We start from the raw sequence: 21,390 nt of genomic DNA, 5'->3' as shown, positions 1-21,390 counted from the left end.
AGTATTTGTCAAAGAAAGTGAATTCCAACCGGACGGATTGGTCAAAGAAACTTGAAGATGCTCTTTGGGCTTATAGGACAGCTTACAAAACACCGATTGGTATGTCTCCATACCGGTTAATGTTCGGGAAAGCTTATCACCTTCCGATGGAACTTGAGCACAAGGCCATGTGGGCATTGAAGAACCTTAATCTTGAATGAGATGTCGCCGCCAACTTAAGGGTTGCACAATTGAATGAGCTTGATGAATTTCGGTACCATGCTTATACAAGTCCGTCCTTATATAAGGACAAGATGAAGTACCTCCATGACAAGTACATCCGGAACAAGGAGTTCAAAGAAGGTGATCTTGTGTTATTGTTCAATTCTCGGTTACGAATGTTCCCGGGAAAGTTGAAGTCTATGTGGAGTGGTCCGTTTGAGATTATGAATGTGACACCCTTTGGTGCATTAGACTTGAAGAACAAAAATGATGAAGTGTTTAGAGTCAATGGTCACCGAGTGAAGCATTATCTTGGAAAAGTTGATGATGGCCACGTCGTGGCATTAATTCATTTCAAGTGATTGATGGTAATCTGCGTCGTGCCGCGACGTTAAATCAGGCATTTGTTGGGAGGCAACCCATGTTTCTTTTCATTTTTATTTTCTTCTTTTTTTAGATAGGTTTTGTATTGAGCTAACTGCTTTTGAAGTGAATTGCATATATGAGTGTGCAACTCAGGAACTGTGTTAGAAAAATATTGGTCAAGTGTTGAAAAAATGCGGACCGCACACACAAATTATTTCACACTCCACACCCATTTCATCAGTTTAGATTCACCCCTGCATCCTTCATCACTGGTATGTTCAATTCGTGTTTCGATTTTTCAATTTTTTAGTTTTTGTTCTTAATTAGTATAGTTATTTTTAGGCCTAAAATGTCAAATGTTCTTAATGTGTGCTTGAAATTGTGTGGGTAATTTCATGTATGCTCATTGAGGACTGGGTAAATCATTCATCTTGTTTAATTTGCAAATACTATGTCTAATTTGTGCAAAAATTGCAAAACCTAAGTCAGTAACCTTTTTATTTTGAATTGTCCGGTCCGCAGATCTTGAGTTAATGAAAAATGTGATACATGAAAAGTGCAGACCGCACTCAAAATTGTGCGGTCCGCAGAAACAGTGTGCGGTCCGCGGAAAAATGTGTGCGACCGCACTTTGGAACTTCAGAAAACTAGTAGTCTGAACCTGGTTTTGTACGGTCGCACTCAAAATTATGTGGTACAAACTTCAGCATGTGCGACCGCACTTTGAAATTATGTGGTCCGCACAAGGCAGTCTGCGGCCGCACTCAATATTGTGCGGTCTGCACTGTCTCTTTTGTACAACTGATTTCCTGCAACTATTAACATGCTTCTGAACTTTAACTAACTTATGTTCTTCGTATTGCAGATAATGGTTCGATCACGAGGCAGAGGTGATACATCTAAAGGAAGGGGTGAACCATCCCGAGGCCGAGGAAAGGGCACTCAACCTCTGGGAGTGCAATCAAAAGCAATAGCCAAAACGCCGACCACTGAGAGAGGTAGGGCCACAAAGCCCTCTGAATCAAGCTTGTATGTCCCGTCTATGGAAGCCTCCAAGGGTCACTCAGTAGAAGTACAGCCTGAGGCCCAGTCCCAACCACCACAATTCACTGGGAGATACCAATTGCGCAACGAACCCTCCACCACAACAAGTTCTTTTGAGGGTTCCGATGCCGGTAACCAGGGTTCAGAGCCCTCTTCTACACACACTCCCTCTGCACCAGTTGCAGTGGATGATGATGCTATTCCAGATGATGGTAGGGGAGGTGACACTAGAGTGGGCGGCCTAGAGAGGTGGAAGAAGAAGGAAGTGTGGGAAGACAGGTTCGTGAGTTTGACTGCCTTCACAAAGTTCAGAGAGTGGTGGCCCCAGAGATCGCTCATACTTGAACGACAATTCTTGTTGAAGGATTTGGATAAATACAATCCAAATGTCCTTAAACAGTTCAGGGAGCGCAAAGGGTAGATGTGGTCCACCCAGAGTGTTATGGATGCCAAAGAGCACTTGGCACAAAAGTTTATGTCAATGTGGCACACATCAAAAAGGGTACCAAAGTGAGAAATTTGAAAGTCAGATTCAACCTAACCACTCTGAACACTTACCTGGGATTCGAGGAGGTAGAGACAATCTAGTACTTGGAGAAGCTTGTTATGGGTGATGCAGCTCGCCCTTGGCTAGCAGAGATGTTGGCAGCACCAGGACCACCACCACCGTGGATCACAGCGGGGGTTCCCATTGCACGGGACACCCTCAACTTTGAAGCTAATGGGTGGCAAACTTTTGTGTGCAGCCGTATTGACCTAAGCCAGAATGAGAACAATCTTCCGCCCCGAGCAGTTTTGGTGGCATCTATCATTGCTGTGTACCCAATCAATGTGGGTGCCATCATGTCGGCCAACATATCAGTGGTTGTCCGGAAAGGTGAAAGCTCCTACCCATATCCCAACACCCTCACAGAATATATCACAGATTCAAAGGTGGAGCCGAGGAGTTTTGATACAAAAGTGCGGGCCAAGAAGCCCTTCTTATGGTACTCCTTGCAAGGTCCAGGAAACCCAAAGTTCAAGGGTAAGGCAACTGCCACCATTGGTCAGTCTGATGAGCCATCGGTGGTGGTTACACATTCTGCTGCTGAGCCATCTACAACTCTCATGCCTTCCACATCAGCCGGTCCTTCCACCGAGACAGCTGGCATGCCACCACCTTCATCTTCTAGACCATCAGCACCAGTGCCTGCCTCATCCATATATCCACTCACTGCACTGCGAGTCTCTCAGACATTGGCGAGTCTCAACAACTACATACAGACAACTACTTCAAAGTTGTCTGACATATCCAGTGTTGTTGCAGCAGAGTCGTCTACACCAGCAGCGCCACAGGTTCCTCCATCAGTGGAGAAAACATTGAAGAAGATCCTGGACAACCAGAAGACCATTATGGATACACTGGTGGCACATGGGGGAGCTATTGAGGAGTTGGGCAAATAGGTGAAGAAGATGAGGAAATCCCAGGCCTCGAAGAAATCAGTGGAGAGATTGAGAAAGGAGGTGACAAAGATTGTAGTAGCTGGTGATTTACCATTTGACCTACTGATAGAGACAGATCCATCAGTACCAGCAGACCTAACAGCACCACCGGCAGAGGCACCAGTTGGCCAGTCTGATGAGCCAGACCTTGCTACCCATACTGCCGAGCAGGTGCTTCAGATGTTCACCAACCTCGTTGTTCCCCGAGCAGAGGATGATGAGATCCAGTTGGAGGAGCCCGAGGGTGGTGATGATGCCATGTACCCTGAGACCACATAGGGAGTTTTCTTTACTCTCCACCATCCCTTATTTTGATTTTGCTAAGCATTGAGGACAATGCTTATTTTTATTCGGGGGGTGGTCTATTTTGGTGGGTTTGATTTGATGACATTGGCCTGTAATAACTTTAATACTATTTTTATTTTATCTTTATTTTCTATTTCATTATGTATATATTCCTCCCTCTCTTTTGATGTATATATATTCTATTCCCCTTAGTTTGTATATTCATTTGTCTTACTTTCAGTAGTTTATTTCATAGCTTCTTTATTTTGTTTTCTTAGTAGTCTAGCTTCTTATTTATGTTAATAGCTTCTTTTAGATTCGGTAGCTTCTTTTTATGTTTAAGTGAACAATAAGCCTTTGGTTTTCTTAATGCCACGGTTCTTTCCAAATATGGGTTTTGTGTGAACCGGGTGGCTCTTCCCAACGATGGATGGCGTGACAACCTTCTTAAGGGATTGAGTCCGTTTTTGATGTTTAGGTAAAAAAAAAGTAGTGTTAATGAATAAAATAAGGCCAATCATGCTTCACTTGGTACCAACACACTTAACTACACGCTTATAGTTAAAAACAAGCTTTTGGAAAGAAATGGCTCTAGTTACTGACCTTGTGACTCTTGTGTTGACTTAGGCAATCATCGGATGGTTTTGTTGAACCATTAGAAATTTTCAATCTTGAATACGGTTGTTGTGGGCCCTCGACTCTATCCTCTTTGACAATCCGGTTGTGTGAGAGGTGAGATATTTTGTTACAAGTCCAAGTACCCGTGTGAATACTCTAGAACTTGCCCTGAATGTGTTTCTAGGCGAAATTCTAAGTTTTCTTGGCTTGAGAATTGATTGTAGGCTCTCCTTGAACTGTTTCGAAACCTTCCATGGCCCACCAATTATGTTATCCGTAGTCAACCCTTTTGAGCCTAAAGCCTTTTTCATTCGATAACCACGGTACAAACCTTTACCCGTTTTATAGTGACCCTCTCTTGACACCCGAACTTTCCTTAGCACTCATGAGAAACAAATGGCGAAAACATAAGTTTGGGAGAGAGATGAGGAGTTTGAAAGTGGTATCAAGGCAAAAAAAGAGAAGAGAAATTAAGAAAAGGAAAGGCAAAGAAATAGAAAGAGAGAACAAAAGAAAAACACAAAAAAAAGTGAATAATGTGAAGAGTTGAAGTGATTCAAAAGAAAGCAAAAGTGCAAAGCATGGAGAAAACAAAGAAGGAGAATATGACTATCATAACCAAGAAAGAGTGATGTCAAGTCTCTCTAATTCCCCTAAGGAAAAAGAAAATGACTCAAAGAGTCGGCAAAGTATGAGCCAAAAAAAAATGGAGTGCTAAAGTAAAGATGAACCCGTTCCATTCCAACATTTCCCTCCTTAGTCCAAAAGCCTTCATTACACACCGAAAAAGCCCTACGTGATTTCAAGCCGATTAAGCTTACATTAGAGGTGATCTATATGAGGGGCAAGCATATGGTACTTAGAGTCGTACTTGCGACATTCTTTTGAGAGTGATGAGCGAACCTTTCACGAATTATTGAATTGAGTGCTACATTCTTGAATGAGATGAGCTTACGTAGAGTATAGGAGGAGGAGTTTGAGATCCACAGTGACCTACATGAAAGTGCGAACTTCCTTGATGAGTAAAGTCAACTCTTGATGCTCAAGTGTCACATTAGAGTTATTTGTACTTTAACATTCAAAACATGGCCTTGTTGACAATTCATGAGTGTGTGGGTCATTGTTGGTCCCAATTGATGTGTGTTTGATCCAACTTAGACCAGCTGAAATAGCTCTTTTCTTGTGGAGGTGGGAATTACCTTATTTTCTTGAGGACAAGCAAAAGCTTAAGTTTGGGGGAGTTGATAAGTAAGGATTTTGACTACTTATTTGCACTCTTTTACTTTAGTTTTAGCTCAAAAATGCTTCAAGGTATTCCCGAAAACTGATAAAATGTGCTTACTTGCAGGAGCATTGGAAAAAGAGCCAAAACGATGAAATTCAACTCAAGAAGGAGTATATTTTGACAAGGACTAAAACCAAGCAAAAAGAGCAAAGTACGGCCGCAGACTATGAAGGACCTCTGACAGAATTCCTTTGCAAAGTGCGGACTGCACAATTATTGTGCGGCCGTAGAATTCAAGAGTGCGGCCGCACTCATAAATGTGCGGTACGCAGAAGTCTCTCCTGTCAAGCTCAAATTCAAGAGTGCGGCCGCACTTAGAAATGTGCAGTCCATAGAATCTGAAGACGTGCAGCCGCAAGAAATCCAGAAGTTTCACCATCCATTCCACCAGGTATCCTTGCCTTTTTTCTAGAAGAAATTGTAACAATCCTGTTAGAATAAAGTTTTCAGTAAATTAGAGTTGATCATGGATGCCGTTAAATTGTTTACATTATTTTTTGTTGCTGCTTTTTATCTCAGTCCTAAATGCGCCTGCTCCAAGGGGAAATCCAGAAAATCCACTGCCCACCCACCCAATCATTTCAGAAGTCTCACCATCTGTTCCACCATGTATTCTTGCTATATTTTTCTAGTGCTCCCTAGGTTTCATTTTATATTGTGGTGTTTGAATGGACATGAAGTTTAAGAAAAAAAAGAAAGAAGACTTTTAACGCATACCAAGAGTAAACTTAGAATTTGTGGTCTTTATACATGTAATGACATTTTTATGGCTAAAGGACTAAGTCACTAAGGGTAAAACGGGAAGTTCAAAGGTAAAGAGTCTCTTGATATAGAAATGTGTCATTAATTTGAGAACAAACAAAGAAAGGAAGTATGTCATATAAAATGGAACAAAGAGAGTATGTAAGCAAAATAAATAGTAAATTAAATGTAATCATGAAGGCATAAAGGCTTACATGATAGAGCCTACTCTCATTGCATTCAGTCCTTAATGCCCCTTCTCCAAGGGGAAAGCCACAGAAACCGTTGCCCGTTCGCCCAACCAATCCAAAAGTCTCACCATCTATTCCACCAGGTATACTTACCCTCTTATATTTATTGTGTGATATTCATCTTACATAAATTGTTGGTAAGCAAGATGTGATCATCCATGCCATGAATTTGCATTGACAGTTGCACCACCACCAAGGAAGTTGCCTAACAATTCACCACCCAGCCATCCAAGAATTCCTTTAAAACCTCCATCCAGTTCACCAGGTGACATTTGGAAAATGTATTCAGTGCTAGCTGGTGTTGCTGATGCACATGTACTCTTCATATTCCAACCAAATAGTTTGTGGCTTGATGCAATCAACACATATTGTTGGCAACTGTGAACGTACAGGGGGGGGGGGTGAATTGTTGACTATTTAAAAATTAGTCAACTAACACAAGTATTAGTTGACTGATCACAATGCAGAATGAAAGTAAGTAGTAAAGAAGAGTAAATAACACACAGTGTTTTATACTGGTTCGGTACCATTGTGGTACTTATATCTAGTTTCCCTTACAAGGGTTCCCTTAAGATTTTTGAAAATGTTACAACACAGATGGTTTTAACGCGTTCACCACTAACGAACAGTATCACACCTTGAGTTCTGAGTAGTTGACACAACTCTCTTTTGTGTTCTAAATCTTTCTATCTTTTGAGACACTGATAACTAAAGATTACAGTGTTTGAACTAAGAAGTAGACGGACTTAGAATACAATGTATGTAGTTGCGCAAGTCTTCTTCTTGAAAGTATCAGCCTTCTTATAGGATAGAAAAGAGTAGTTGAGTCTTCAGCGAAATCAGAGGCACGAGATCTTTGCAAAAGGGTTTTTACCTAAGGGGTGCCTCTTCGAATCCTTCTCTTTGAAGAGTCCAGATTCGATTGTGACTTTCCTTGTCACAGCTTGAATTAAGGGGCCATTTACGCTTGAAGTGAGCTTAATTCTGGACACAAAATAATTGCTGGCGAGCTTCTTGATTTGAGTATCCATGATTGGCAATCTGAGATCCTTTGATTGAGGACGAATAAATTTGCTTATCTTGATTGACCATTGATGTAGCAACAATATCTTCATTCGAATCCTGATTGATCATTATTTGCTATTACGAATCCTGTAGCAATCGCATCTTGCGGAGCATCTCCATTATTTCCTTTTTGTTAGTCCTGCAAATATAACATAAGATAATATTATCACCATTGAAACTTAAACCTATCAATCTCCCCCTTTTTGATGATGACAATCAAGAAGGAGTAAACAATAATTTAAGATACTTCCCTTTGAAGATGTTGCTCCCTCTGAGTTGTGTTGCTCCCCCTGAGATTATGCTGTTTCCATCTCCTCCTGAATAACTATAATTGTAGGTCCTACTACTGGTGTTTACTCATATTTTTTCTCCCCCTTTGACATCAATCAAAAATGAAAGAAAAGCACACAAAATAATATAGGATAAAATGTACATACTAATAAGGTGGTTAGAGCAGCAGAAGTAGTGCCTTCAGCAGAGGCTTAGTTAGTATAGACCCAAAGAATTGTCTAAGACAAACCACCAACAAAAATAATCATAAGCAAAAAAAAATGGTTGTCATAACATCATGGCAAAATGCATTAACTTCTTCCCAGGAACTATTTGAGGGTGTTGATCACTTTGGTGGAGAAGGAGTCATAGGAGTTTTCAACGTCCTTGACGAGTTTGTCCATCTTTTCACTCATGGAATTGAAAGCCCTGGTTCCTTGTCTCTGTGTGGCTCCTATGTCCATCCTGAGCTTGGCCACATCTGTACCTGTCTCCTTGGTGACGTCCCTGATTTTATCTACCTGTTCTTTCATCTCAACAAGAAGCAGCTTGACTCCATCAAGGTAATGTTGAATTTGTTGAAGATTCTGAGAGGCAGTTGACTGAGAAGCTGGTTGATCATTTTGGACTTCAACTGGCGCTGGAGCACTTTCAACCTTGGCTCGCCTAGCCCATCTATCATCACCCAGAGTGTACCCCATCATTAAAAAAGTTGTCTTATCATAAGTACTGGTGATGTACTTGGGTGTAAAGGGTGCCAAGTCTACTTTCATGACTTTTAGAATATGAGAGATGATAAGACCATAGGGCAGGCATGCAGCTGAGGAGGATATATCCCTGATACTCTCAAGCATATAATGAAGAATCCACACAAACCAATCAAGACATTTATTATTAACCAGACAGTAAAAGACAAAGACATCTCTAGTGGACAAAGAGTTAAGGGACCCAGATCTGGGAAGGAGAGTAGTGGCAATCATGTAGGCCAAGACACGGTGTTCAAACTTAAGATTTTTGGGGCCAATGTCAGGGGGGTTATCAGTCAGAAAATATTTTGCTTCATCAAAAGACACTTCAAAGTTTTTGGGCCAAGAAGTCTGAATTATTTTTATAGTAGAAATGCCATAAAGTGCGACCCAAGATCCATGATACGAAAACCAAAAGCAAGATAAGTAAGCACACGAAATCCTGATGTATTTCTAACTCCAACTCGGAAGAGCGAAGAAAAAGGGGATGTTTTGTTAATAGTTTTTGGACAAACACATCATACCCACTAAAATTGACGGAAAAGATCTTTTCAAATTGGTACGAGTCCAAAACAATTCTAGTCCCTAAAACCATAGATTCCAAATCATATTTATCATTCACGAAAAGATTTGCATAAAATATTCTGACAGGTTCTTCATACACAGAGTTTCCAATAGTGTCAAAGAGAGGGGAAAGGTGATGAAAATCGATAATTGTAGTCACATCACAATGAAGACTTTTCATAAGAGAGAGACTTACAGAGTGTCCATAAGCCATGGATTTTGAATTGTAGGACTCAAACCTTGCCTTTTCACTGGGGCCGTAGAAGATTAGCTTGTCCTCAGGACCAAATTCCAAGCGTTCCACTTTACCCTTCTTGCATGCAGCCTTTTTGGGGGTTTGCTCTATGGGTCTCTTGTCAGCCTTTTTCTGGATAATGGGAGGATTTTTAGATGATTCACTGCTTTAATTTTCTGTTCTGAGAAAATCTGAGTCTATGGACGACTCCACATCCACAGGCTCTTCAATGTTAAGAGGTTTTTGGAACCTTCGACTGTGTCTGGTTGCAGAGGAGGGATTTCTTTTGGCCATGGTGTGAAGGGTTGTTTGGTAGAAAATGAGAGGAGTATTGGAGACGGAGGGTTTTTATTGAAGATTTTGGGAAGAGTGAAGAGATGCCTTGGTTAATGGAAAGGCCAAGTTCAGACGGAATAGATGGTTCAGAAGTGACTGATCGGCGATACTTGCAATAATTACGCTTACACAGAAAAGTAATTAGATCACATATAAGTAAGGAAATAAAATATTCTAGTATAGGGTAAAATATTTTAAACACTCAAGGAAATATTTGATTTACAAATTTGACACAATGCCAATCTTTTTTCAGAGAAGGCAAAATATTTCTTCCAAAAGAGGTTTTGTAAAAATATCAACAAGTTGAGAATCAGTACTAATAAACTCTAAAACAATGTCACCTTTTGCTACATGATCACGGATAAAATGATGTTTAATTTCTATATGCTTTGCTCTAGAATGATGTACAGAATTCTTTGATAAACAAATAGCACTAGTATTATCACAAAAGATAGGAGTGGATGTAAGAGATAAATTAAAATCAAGAAGTTGGTGCATAATCGATAGAACTTGTGTACAACAGCTTCCAACGGCTAGGTATTCTGCCTCAGTCGTTGATAGTGCAACACAATTTTATTTCTTGTTGTGCCAAGATACTAATGCATTTCCTAACAATTGACATGTCCCACTGGTACTCTTCCTATCAATATTGTCTCCTGCAAAATCAGCATCTGAAAAGCCTCTTAGAGAGAAATTGTTAGAGTATTCATACCATAGTCCTAGTTCAGATGTACAAATTAAATATCTAATAATTCGTTTAATAGTAGAGAGATGGGATTCTTTAGGAGCTGACAGAAATCTAGCACATTTGCATACACTGAACATGATATCTGGTCGACTGGCAGTTAAATATAGTAGAGATCCAATCATCCTTCTATACATGGTTTCATCAACCAGTTTTCCATTGCTATCTTCATCTAGCACGGTAGTTGGACTCATTGGAGTACCAATAGCCTTAGCATCTTCCATCCCAAACTTTTTGATAAGCTCCTTGGTATACTTGATTTGGCAGATGAAAATCCCTTAGGGGACTACTTGATTTGAAGCCCAAGGAAGAAGGTCAGTTCTCCCATCATGCTCATTTCAAATTCTCCTTTCATGGAAAAAGCAAATTCTTCACAAAGAACAGAGTTAGGGCTACCAAAAATAATATCATCTACATAAATTTGAGTAATAAGATTACCTGAACTGGATTTCTTAATGAAAAGTGTTGTATCGATATTACCTCGTTTGAAACCTTGATTTAGAAGGAAAGAACTTAACCTTTCATACCATGCTCGAGAAGCTTGTTTGAGACCGTCAGGGCTTTAGTCAGCTTGTATACACGATTTGGAAAGGTAGCATTTGCAAAGCAGGTGGTTGCTTCACATATACTTCTTAGCACTTTTAACATCCATTTGAAATAATTTGAATCCTTTGTGAGCAGTGAAGGCGAGTAGTATTCGAATGGATTCAAGTCTTGCCACAGGCGCAAAGGTTTCATCATAGTCGATTCCTTTATGTTGAGAATAACCTTGAGCCACTAGTCTTGCTTTATTTCGAATAACTTGACCTGATTCATTCAATTTGTTTCTGAAGACCCATTTAGTTCCAACAACAGAAGAGTTTTGAGGCTTTGGAACTAATTCCCATACTTTATTTCTTTCAAACTGATCTAATTCTTCTTTCATAGCACTAATCCAATGAGAATCCTTTAGAGCTTCATCCACTTTATGACTAAGAAACATAACCCAGGTAAATCTAAAGAAATCATCTACAATAACAAAAGCATATTTCTTACCTCCTATACTAGCAGTTCTAGTAGGACCAAATAAATCCATATGCAGCAATTAAAGAGGTTTAGAGGTAGAAACAACGTTTTTGACTTTGAAAGATGAGCGGGTTTGTTTTCCTAGTTGACATGCATCACATATATGATCTTTCGAAAAATCTAGTTTTGGGAGTCCAATAACAAGATCATGTTTAGACAGTTTTTGAATAGTATACATGCTTGCATGGCCAAGTTTTCTATGCCAAACCCAGGTATCTTCAATCATAGATGTAAGACAGATTTTATCCCCAAAGTTTTCTAAGTTCTTGATAGTGTAGACATTCCTGTCTCTATTACCCGAGAGAATGATATTACCTAATTCGTCTTCTATAAACCAGCCATGTTTCTTAAAACGAACCTCATAATCGTTGTCACATAGTTGACTGATGCTGAGAAGATTATAGCCAAGTTCATCAACTAGGTAGACTTCATCTACATTACATGTCGAGCTTAAAGGAACTTTTCCAACACCAATAACATTTCCTTTGGATTTATCACCAAAAGTAACTATTCCTCCATCTAGCTTGGTGACTGATTTGAACAGTTGTTTGTCACCCGTCATATGTCTGGAACACGCGCTGTCGAGATACCATTTTCCTTTTCGATTCTTCTTGCGGTGTTCTTGCGAAACAAGATTACTCATTTTTAGGCACCCAAGCCTGCTTGGGTCCTTAATGGTTAGACTGTTGAGTGTTAGTTTGATTTGAAGATTTTAGTCTCTAGACCCATCTCCTATTGTTTTTAAACCTGCAATGATTTGAGGTGTGACCACTTTTACCACAATAGGAGCAGGATGAGCTGTTAGAGTTACCAGTACTACTTTCAGCTCCAATTCTGTTCCTGCAATTATTAGTACTATGGCCATTTTTACCACAAAAAGAACAAGCAATTTTCTTCTTGTCATGAGCAGTCTGATTTGACTTGACTAGACTGAGACTCGTGGTCCTTTGCAAGCCATTCAATTGAAGCTTGAGTTCATTTACTTCATCTTGAAGCATATCACGCTCAATTTTTCATACTTCTAGTTTCAAGGCCCAATCTTTCTTCTCTCTCTCTTTTTCTCTCTTGGTTCTTCTGAGCTTATTTACTACTCTTTCTATGTTTGCAAGAGCAATATCAACAAATTCTTGAAGTTCATAACAATTAGGGCATAATGGAGTACGTACCTCACTCGTTCCTTCATCTGACATTGAACGAGGTTCTCTTGAGTCGTCTTCCTCATCGTTGCTGTCTGCCATTAGTTCAAGTTCTCCTGAATCTTTATTGTCACTTAGAGCCATGAAACATATGTTAGTAATTTCCTCATGATCAGATTCTTCCTCATCAATCCATGCTCCGAAAGCTTTCTTCTTTTGCATGTTTCTGCTAAGCTTCTTCTTTAATTCCGGACAGTCAGCTTGAATGTGACCAAACTCTCCACATTCGTAACACCTTCCATCATTTTTATCAGCTTCATTGCTCATCCTTCCATTCCTGAAGTTGAACTTCTCTCTTCTGTTATTTCTGTTTCTTCTCATCGTGCTGGTTACGACTTGAGAGGGCATTGCAATGTTTTCATCTTGTTTTCCTTCTTCTTCTTCTTCTTCTTCTTCTTCTTCTTCTTCTTCTTCTTCTTCTTCTTCTTCTTCCTCTTCTTCTTCTTCTTCATTTTGTGGTTCAGCCACAGTTGCCTTGAAAGCAATAATAATTTGTCTGTCAAGATGAGTTTTCTCAAAAGCAATTAGATCACCTCTGAGCTCATCATAGGAACTTTTGTCCAGATCTTGACATTCCAACGCAATGACCTTTGGCTGCCAAATTGTAGGTAAGCTTCTGAGGATCTTTCTAACATGTTCGCCAGTTTTAATAGGTTTTCCAAATGATTTGAGGTCTCCAAGTATTTTGCTGAACCTGGAAAATTTTTCTTCTACAGATTCACCATCCTTCATTTGAAATAACTCATAGTCCCGAACCAAGAGGTTTATCCTAGTCTCTTTCACTTTGTTGGTTCCTTCATAAGTGATTTCCAGTTTGTCCCACATTTCTTTTGTAGTTTCGCAACTTGATATCCTTTTATATTCTTCTCCACTGATAACATTGTACAGTAGATTTTTTGCTTTTGTATTAACATTGATGACAACAACTTGTTCATTAGTGTAGTCATCCAAGTCAAGAGGATCAGTAGATACGATGACTTGACCGTTTGCATCCTTCTTGGGAGGAATTGAAATATTTTCCTTTTTGATCACACGCCATACTTTGATGTCATATGACATAGTATACGTTTCCATGCGAACTTTTCAGTGAGAGAAATGTTGACCGTTGAAGTAAGGGGGTCGAACCTGAGAGGTTCCTTCTTGAAAGAGAGCACCAACAACAGTATTGGATCACATGATCTTTTCCTCACTAGCGATTAGGCAAGATTGTGAGCCTTGCTCTGATACCAAATGAACGTACAAGAGGGGGGGATGGGGTGAATTATTGACTATTTAAAAATTAGTCGACTAACACAAGTATTAGTTGACTGATCACAATGCAGAATGAAAGTAAGCAGTAAAGAAGAGTAAATAACACGCAGCGATTTATACTGGTTCGGTACCGTTGTGGTACTTACATCCAGTTTTCCTTGGGTTACAAGGTTTCCCTTAAGATCTTTAAAAATTTTACAACACAGATGGTTTTAACGCGTTCACCACCAACGAACAATATCACACCTTGAGTTCTGAGTAATTGACACAACTCTCTTTTGTGTTCTAAATCTTTCTATCTTTTGAGACACTGATAAGTAAAGATTACAGTATTTGAACTAAGAAGTAGACGGACTTAGAATACAATGTATGTAGTTGCGCAAGTCTTCTTCTTGAAAGTATCAGCCTTCTTATAAGAGAGAAAAGAGCCATTGAGTCTTCGGCGAAATCAGAGGCACAAGATCTTTGCAAAAGGGTTTTGACCCAAGGGGTGCCTCTTCGAATCCTGCTCTTTGAAGAGTCCAGATTTGATTGTGACTTTCCTTGTCACAACTTGAATTAAGGAGCCATTTACGCCTGGAGTTCGCTTAATTCTAGACACAGAATAATTGCTGGCGAGCTTCTTGATTTGAGTATCCATGATTGGCAATCTGAGTTCCTTTGATTGAGGATGAATAAATTTGCTTCTCTTGATTGACCATTGATGTAGCAACAACATCTTCATTCGAATCCTGATTGATCATTATTTGCTATTTCGAATCCTGTAGCAATCGCATCTTGCTGAGCATCTCTATTTTTTCCTTTTTGTTAGTCGTGCAAATATAACATAAGATAATATTATCATCATTGAAACTTAAACCTATCAATCTCCCCCTTTTTGATGATGATAATCAAGAAGGAGTAAACAGTAATTTAAGATACTTCCCTTTGAAGATGTTGCTCCCCCTGAGTTGTGTTGCTCCCCCTGAGATTATGCTGTTTCCATCTCCTCCTGAATAAGTGTTATTGCAGGTCCTCCTGCTGGTGTTTAGATAGAATTATTATATATACAGGTCTTCCTCCCTACCCTCCTTCAGTAGCCTTAGACATTGATACCATAGGTAGCCGACCATATCCTGGTGATAATAACGGAAGGACCATACAGCCCCTTGGCGTTGATGTGAGCAGGCAACGGCACAAAAGTGGGCCAAATCGGAGTGTCATAGCAGTAATTATATTGTCAGCCTCTGTCACAGTTATTTTATGTTGTGCCGCGGCATGGGTTTTGCTTTTCATACATAGAGATCGCGGATGTCAGTCAGACCCAACTCCGCCAACTACATTACCGTCCCTTTCAAAGTCATCAGGTTAAATCCTTCTCTTTACATGTATATGATATAGTGCAATCTAGTTTGCCTAGTGTTCTTATCCTCTGTCATAAGTTCTCTTAATTCGTGCCGAAAAAGAAATTCAAACAATGAAATTCAGAAGTCTAACCTCCCTTATCATCATGCCTTTGTAGCATTCCAGGTAAATACTATATTAGGGGAAATTAAAATCATGTTGTTGTTCTGAATATGCTATGTGTTGCTCAATGCAGTTTCTTTTACTTCTTATCCTGAGCATACAATGGAATGAATGTCCAAATATATGAAATGGCATATAGAACAAGTTAACTGGTTAATTCTTAATGATAATATGGTGAATCATCCAATGTCTTTTGACTGGAATATCTTGAAGTGTCAACTCTTAATGGGTGCCTTAGGGAACCTTTAAGCTTCACAATTTTATCATATGAACCAAGCACATCAATTGAGTAGTTAATATGCATTTAAAATGTGGACAAATTTGTGGTTCTCATGAGTCTTGTGTAATAAAGACCTACATAATTAGTTTCTGATCTTTATGCATACTGTAGGGATTGCAGCCTCCATGATTGGGAGCAGGCCGAACTCTCCTTCATTATCCTTTAGTTCTAGCTTTGCTGCTTATACTGGTTCAGCTAGAACATTCAGCTCAACTGAAATTGAGAGAGCAACTGACAACTTCAATGAAGCAAGAGTACTAGGTGAAGGGGGATTTGGTCGTGTTTATAGTGGTGTGCTTGATAATGGGATGAAAGTGGCAGTGAAAATCCTCAAGAGAGACGACCAGCAGGGTGGTCGTGAATTTTTGGCTGAAGTAGAGATGCTGAGCCGCCTCCATCATCGGAACTTGGTCAAGCTGATAGGCATATGTATTGAGGAGCGTAGTCGCTGTTTAGTTTATGAGCTCATGCCAAATGGCAGCGTGGAATCTCACCTTCATGGTAATATACCATTTGGGTCCCTCCTAACTTTTTGGGTGAAGCTATGTAGTATTTAGATTTCAGACTGGCTAAAACTGTCTGTTTTTCAGGTGTTGACAAGAAAATTTCTCCACTTGATTGGCATGACCGAATGAAAATAGCACTTGGTGCTGCCCGAGGCCTGGCCTATTTGCATGAAGATTCCAGTCCCCGTGTCATACACAGGGATTTTAAATCTAGCAACATCTTACTGGAACATGATTTCACCCCAAAAGTGTCTGATTTTGGTTTGGCTAGAGCTGCATTAGATGAAGAAAACAGACACATATCCACTCGAGTCATGGGAACTTTTGGGTAAAATATTCGCCGACTTAAATTCTTATTTTCATTAGGCCAGTCGTCTCGCCATTCTTTCTATTCGAAGGCCTGAAGCATTGAGCAGGTCAGCTGCTTCATGCTGGTTTGCTTGCCTGCAGTATAATTTTTGTAAATGCCTTATTTGTTATTTTCCCTGAATATGGGTTAATACATAGTCGATGACATTGAAATTTGACTATAAGTAAACCTCTACCATCTGTGTTAACAATTGATTCTTCAGATGTACATTTCTGACTTTGTTATTATACCAGGTATGTAGCTCCAGAATATGCTATGACGGGGCATCTCCTTGTAAAGAGTGATGTTTACAGCTATGGGGTTGTCCTACTTGAGCTGCTAACCGGAAGAAAGCCGGTGGATATGTCCCAACCACCTGGTCAAGAGAATTTAGTGGCTTGGGCACGCCCACTCCTAACGAGTGAAGGTGGTGGTCTGGAGTTGATTGTGGACTCTACTTTGGGGCCTGATTTCCCTTTTGATGACATTGTAAAAGTAGCTGCTATTGCTTCAATGTGTGTTCAACCAGAGGTATCGCACAGGCCTTTCATGGGTGAGGTCGTCCAGGTTTTGAAGTTGGTGTGCAGCGAAGGTGAACAGACAAAAGAATTCGTGTCTCGAAGTTGTAGCCGAGATGATCTATCTATTGACATGGACGCTAGGATGAGTACAGCTTCGGGCCAACTTTTGAACCCTCGATCACCGGTCTCTAACTCCGACAGTGAGCTGGATGTTGAGAGGGGACTCTCAATGTCCGATTTACTGAGTCCATTAGCAAGATTTGGAAAGAAAGATTCCAGTCCATTTAGGAGGTACTCAAGCTCAGGTCCTTTCAGAACAGGAAAAACCAGGAGGCTATGGCAAAAAATGAGACGATTATCTGCAGGTAGTGTAAGCGAGCATGGGATGATGTTTGGGTTGCAGCCTGGATCCCACTAATCGTTGTTGAAGTTTCTGTCTTTCGTTTTGATAAAATTTTTGCTGCGAAATGTCAATGTCTTTCACCATCCATGCCAGATGGTGAAATTGTACAGCACCTTCTTGACCAAGATATAGAATGAGGAAGCAAACCCAGCATACTTGAGTTATTGTGAATGCAATCGCATAATCCATGAGTATGATAAGCCCTCCGCTAAAAGCTGGGAAGGACCGTGCACGAGGAGATATCTAAATAGGGATTTTGTCTTATTGTAAAGAGATTGTATTTATTGTAACATGCTAATTGTTCATAAAAGGAATCATACTTCTTTCTCTTATGGTATTGAATTCAAATCTTGGAGGCAAAAGAGTGAGTTGCTGCTAAGATATGCTAATTAAGGCTGTCCAACGGGACCTCCTGGTCCCGTCCCACGTCCCATCCCGTCCCACTTAATTCTAAACGGGATGAGCCCATGTTAAACGGGACACGGGATGGGACGTGATGGCTATTTCGTCCCGTTTGTCCCGTCCCATTTCGTTTCGTCTGTCCCATCCCGTCCCTCGTCCTTTTTTTTTTTTGAATTCTAGTCGTTGGGAAACGGCTCCAATTGGTTACTAAATTTTAGAAAATTTTTATTATGCTACAAGATAATTTTTTGGTATATATTATCCTACTATTACACAAATATTATGGTATATTTGTGAAATTTCTATTGTATTTGGTAAGTATAAAACTAATCCAACTAATGCACCGGCCATTAATTAAATAATTTCAAAATTTAAAAGCATTTTTTCCCTATTCCCCAAGTTTATTTAATTTCTACTATACTTAACCCATCTTTAAAATTAAGAGGTGCAAAGAGACTTATTCGTAAAATTTATGAGAATTTAGCAATTCAAGAAAATGAACAACCATCTCTCGAAGACTGCCAAGCTAACATATATTCTTATGTTAGATCAATGTTTGATAAATATAAATCTATGAAAACAACATGTGGTGAAACTGCTCCTTCTAGTTCTAAGTCTAGAGTAGAAGTTCTATGGGAAGATATGGATGATATAACAGGTTTTGATTCCTCTATTGATGGTGAACTTGATTCTTATCTTAATCAAGGATTGGAAAGTATTAAAGACGAAGAAGACAACGAACAACTTTTGGCATGGTGGAGGGAGCGTGGCAAGACTTTTCCAACACTTTCAATAATGGCCTGAGATATCCTTGCTATTCAAGCATCATCAGTAGCATCAGAGAGTGCTTTTAGCACGACAAGATTTCAAATCGAAGATCATAGACATTCATTAGCGGAGGACATCCTAGAGATTTCCGTATTATTCAGAGATTGAATTAATTCAGAAAGAAGAAATCTTGGTTTTAAAAAATTAACCACTAGGGGAAAAAAAAATACAATGAGATACTTAGCACTGGGAGCGATGACATCATGGAACTCATGGAACATCAATCAACATTGCCAATTCCAGAACAATGTCCGAGAGAAATTATAGAAGTTATAAGGAAGTTATATAGGAGCTTACAAATATTAGTATAATAATTTGTAATTGGCTACTAAGAGTCTTAGTTCAAACAGAACCCTTCCTAGAAGTTGGCTGCATAGATTAGATGCTCTTCAAAAGAATTATATTTGTATGTGAGATTTGAAAGTTCTATTAATAAAATAAAAGGCTCTAAGCGTTAATTTTTTTTTATATTGTCTTACACTCTTACTTAGTTACTTAATGGCTTGAAATTATATTAAATAAATTATAACTCTATTATAAATTTATAATTATTAGAATATTTCATTACAGGTCTTTTGTTTTAATATTTGATAATTCTTTACTTAGTTTTCTAATTTCCGTTTAATTTTTAAGTTTATTAAATAAGTTAAAAAAACTAGTTGTTGCAAACTTTAAAAACTTAGTCATTGTCAAAAGAATAGCCGTTGCCAAACTCAATGCTTAAATATTTTTTTTTAAAAACAGCACTTAAGGCCCGCGAACCCGTCCCGTCCCATCCCGTTTGTTAGCGGGACGGGATGGGACTACCGTTTCGTCCCGTCCCGCCACCGTCTCGGCTAAATGTCGTCCCGTCCCGTTAATTTTGTCCCGTCCCGTTGGACAGCCATAATGCTAATATTGAAGGTTATTGTACTATATGTTTACCCTCAAAATCGGATAACAATTAAATTTATACGTAGTTTTAAGGATACGTGATCTAACTTGATACAAAATGAGAAATCAAATTAATATTGAAATAAACGATGAAAAGGTAAATGCAAACCACACAAGTTGAACAATCTTAGCCTTGAAGGTCGATCACCCCTGAGTCAAAAATGCTTTAATCGATGCCGGAACATAATGATGGGAAAATAAGAGCTAAAAATAATAATATATTGCTTAGGGATGCGTGTTACAATGTTCTTAATGAATTATCAGACCCCTTTTATATAGTAGAGGAGTCCTATTCTAGGTACATTTCTATAAAAGGTAAAAATCTCTTGATTCGCTGATTACCCATTCCTTACTAATACGTGCCGAGATTCTTGCCGTAATATCTGTCCAGTCGCGGATAGTTTGGTCTTTTGTTAGTTATCCTCGAGCTCGTTCGAGGCTAAGGTCGACACCGGACTCAATTTTCCTCGAAGGCAAAGTTTTCCGACCTCGGGCCAACTTTTGAACCCTCGATCACCGGTCTCTAACTCCGACAGTGAGCTGGATGTTGAGAGGGGACTCTCAATGTCCGATTTACTGAGTCCATTAGCAAGATTTGGAAAGAAAGATTCCAGTCCATTTAGGAGGTACTCAAGCTCAGGTCCTTTCAGAACAGGAAAAACCAGGAGGCTATGGCAAAAAATGAGACGATTATCTGCAGGTAGTGTAAGCGAGCATGGGATGATGTTTGGGTTGCAGCCTGGATCCCACTAATCGTTGTTGAAGTTTCTGTCTTTCGTTTTGATAAAAATTTTGCTGCGAAATGTCAATGTCTTTCACCATCCATGCCAGATGGTGAAATTGTACAGCACCTTCTTGACCAAGATATAGAATGAGGAAGCAAACCCAGCATACTTGAGTTATTGTGAATGCAATCGCATAATCCATGAGTATGATAAGCCCTCCGCTAAAAGCTGGGAAGGACCGTGCACGAGGAGATATCTAAATAGGGATTTCGTCTTATTGTAAGGAGATTGTATTTATTGTAACATGCTAATTGTTCATAAAAGGAATCATACTTCTTTCTCTTATGGTATTGAATTCAAATCTTGGAGGCAAAAGAGTGAGTTGCTGCTAAGATATGCTAATTAAGGCTGTCCAACGGGACCTCCTGGTCCCGTCCCACGTCCCATCCCGTCCCATTTAATTCTAAACGGGATGAGCCCATGTTAAACGGGACACGGGATGGGACGGGATGGCCATTTCGTCCCGTTTGTCCCGTCCCATTTCGTTCCGTCTGTCCCATCCCGTCCCTCGTCCTTTTTTTTTTTGAATTCTAGTCGTTGGGAAACGGCTCCAATTGGTTACTAAATTTTAGAAAATTTTTATTATGCTACAAAATAATTTTTTGGTATATATTATCCTACTATTACACAAATATTATGGTATATTTGTGAAATTTCTATTGTATTTGGTAAGTATAAAACTAATCCAACTAATGCACCGGCCATTAATTAAATAATTTCAAAATTTAAAAAGTATTTTTTCCCTATTCCCCAAGTTTATTTAATTTCTACTATACTTAACCCATCTTTAAAATTAAGAGGTGCAAAGAGACTTATTCGTAAAATTTATGAGAATTTAGCAATTCAAGAAAATGAACAACCATCTCTCGAAGACTGCCAAGCTAACATATATTCTTATGTTAGATCAATGTTTGATAAATATAAATCTATGAAAACAACATGTGGTGAAACTGCTCCTTCTAGTTCTAAGTCTAGAGTAGAAGTTCTATGGGAAGATATGGATGATATAACAGGTTTTGATTCCTCTATTGATGGTGAACTTGATTCTTATCTTAATCAAGGATTGGAAAGTATTAAAGACGAAGAAGACAACGAACAACTTTTGGCATGGTGGAGGGAGCGTGGCAAGAC

The 21,390-nt window shown here is 39.3% G+C and overlaps 3 protein-coding genes across 3 annotated transcripts; 2 read left to right on the top strand and 1 right to left on the bottom strand.

Moving 5' to 3' along the window:
* Positions 1-2,217: 2,217 nt before the first annotated feature.
* Positions 2,218-3,054, top strand: LOC138895063 (adhesin AWP1-like). Its single transcript, XM_070179795.1, has one exon. The coding sequence runs from the start codon at positions 2,218-2,220 to the stop codon at positions 3,052-3,054; it is 837 nt and encodes a 278-aa protein (XP_070035896.1).
* A 7,799-nt stretch (positions 3,055-10,853) lies between these two features.
* LOC138895062 (uncharacterized mitochondrial protein AtMg00820-like) lies at positions 10,854-11,309 on the bottom strand. The gene has a single exon (XM_070179794.1). It carries the CDS (start codon positions 11,307-11,309, stop codon positions 10,854-10,856), a length of 456 nt encoding a protein of 151 aa, XP_070035895.1.
* Positions 11,310-13,746: 2,437 nt separating this feature from the next.
* Positions 13,747-17,482, top strand: LOC138895061 (receptor-like serine/threonine-protein kinase ALE2). The gene is made up of 5 exons (XM_070179793.1): positions 13,747-13,751; positions 14,758-15,092; positions 15,644-16,033; positions 16,123-16,366; positions 16,642-17,482. Exons 1-5 carry the CDS (start codon positions 13,747-13,749, stop codon positions 17,324-17,326), a joined length of 1,659 nt encoding a protein of 552 aa, XP_070035894.1. The 3' UTR covers positions 17,327-17,482.
* Positions 17,483-21,390: the final 3,908 nt, after the last annotated feature.

Source organism: Nicotiana tomentosiformis, chromosome 7, assembly GCF_000390325.3.
Source record: "Nicotiana tomentosiformis chromosome 7, ASM39032v3, whole genome shotgun sequence".
Lineage (NCBI taxonomy): Eukaryota > Viridiplantae > Streptophyta > Magnoliopsida > Solanales > Solanaceae > Nicotiana > Nicotiana tomentosiformis.
The sequence above is the reverse complement of the archived record's forward strand: the minus strand, read 5'-3'. Positions and strand labels throughout refer to the sequence as shown.

What these genes read in the sequence shown, in the direction of transcription:
- LOC138895063 (XM_070179795.1), top strand. Translation starts at nt 2,218, where the DNA reads ATGGGTGATGCAGCTCGCCCTTGGCTAGCAGAGATGTTGGCAGCACCA.
- LOC138895062 (XM_070179794.1), bottom strand. Translation starts at nt 11,309, where the DNA reads ATGGATTTATTTGGTCCTACTAGAACTGCTAGTATAGGAGGTAAGAAA.
- LOC138895061 (XM_070179793.1), top strand. An exon ending in GTCCCTTTCAAAGTCATCAG is followed by an intron (nt 15,093 to 15,643) that starts GTTAAATCCTTC and finishes TGCATACTGTAG; the next exon opens with GGATTGCAGCCTCCATGATT. An exon ending in CGTGGAATCTCACCTTCATG is followed by an intron (nt 16,034 to 16,122) that starts GTAATATACCAT and finishes TCTGTTTTTCAG; the next exon opens with GTGTTGACAAGAAAATTTCT.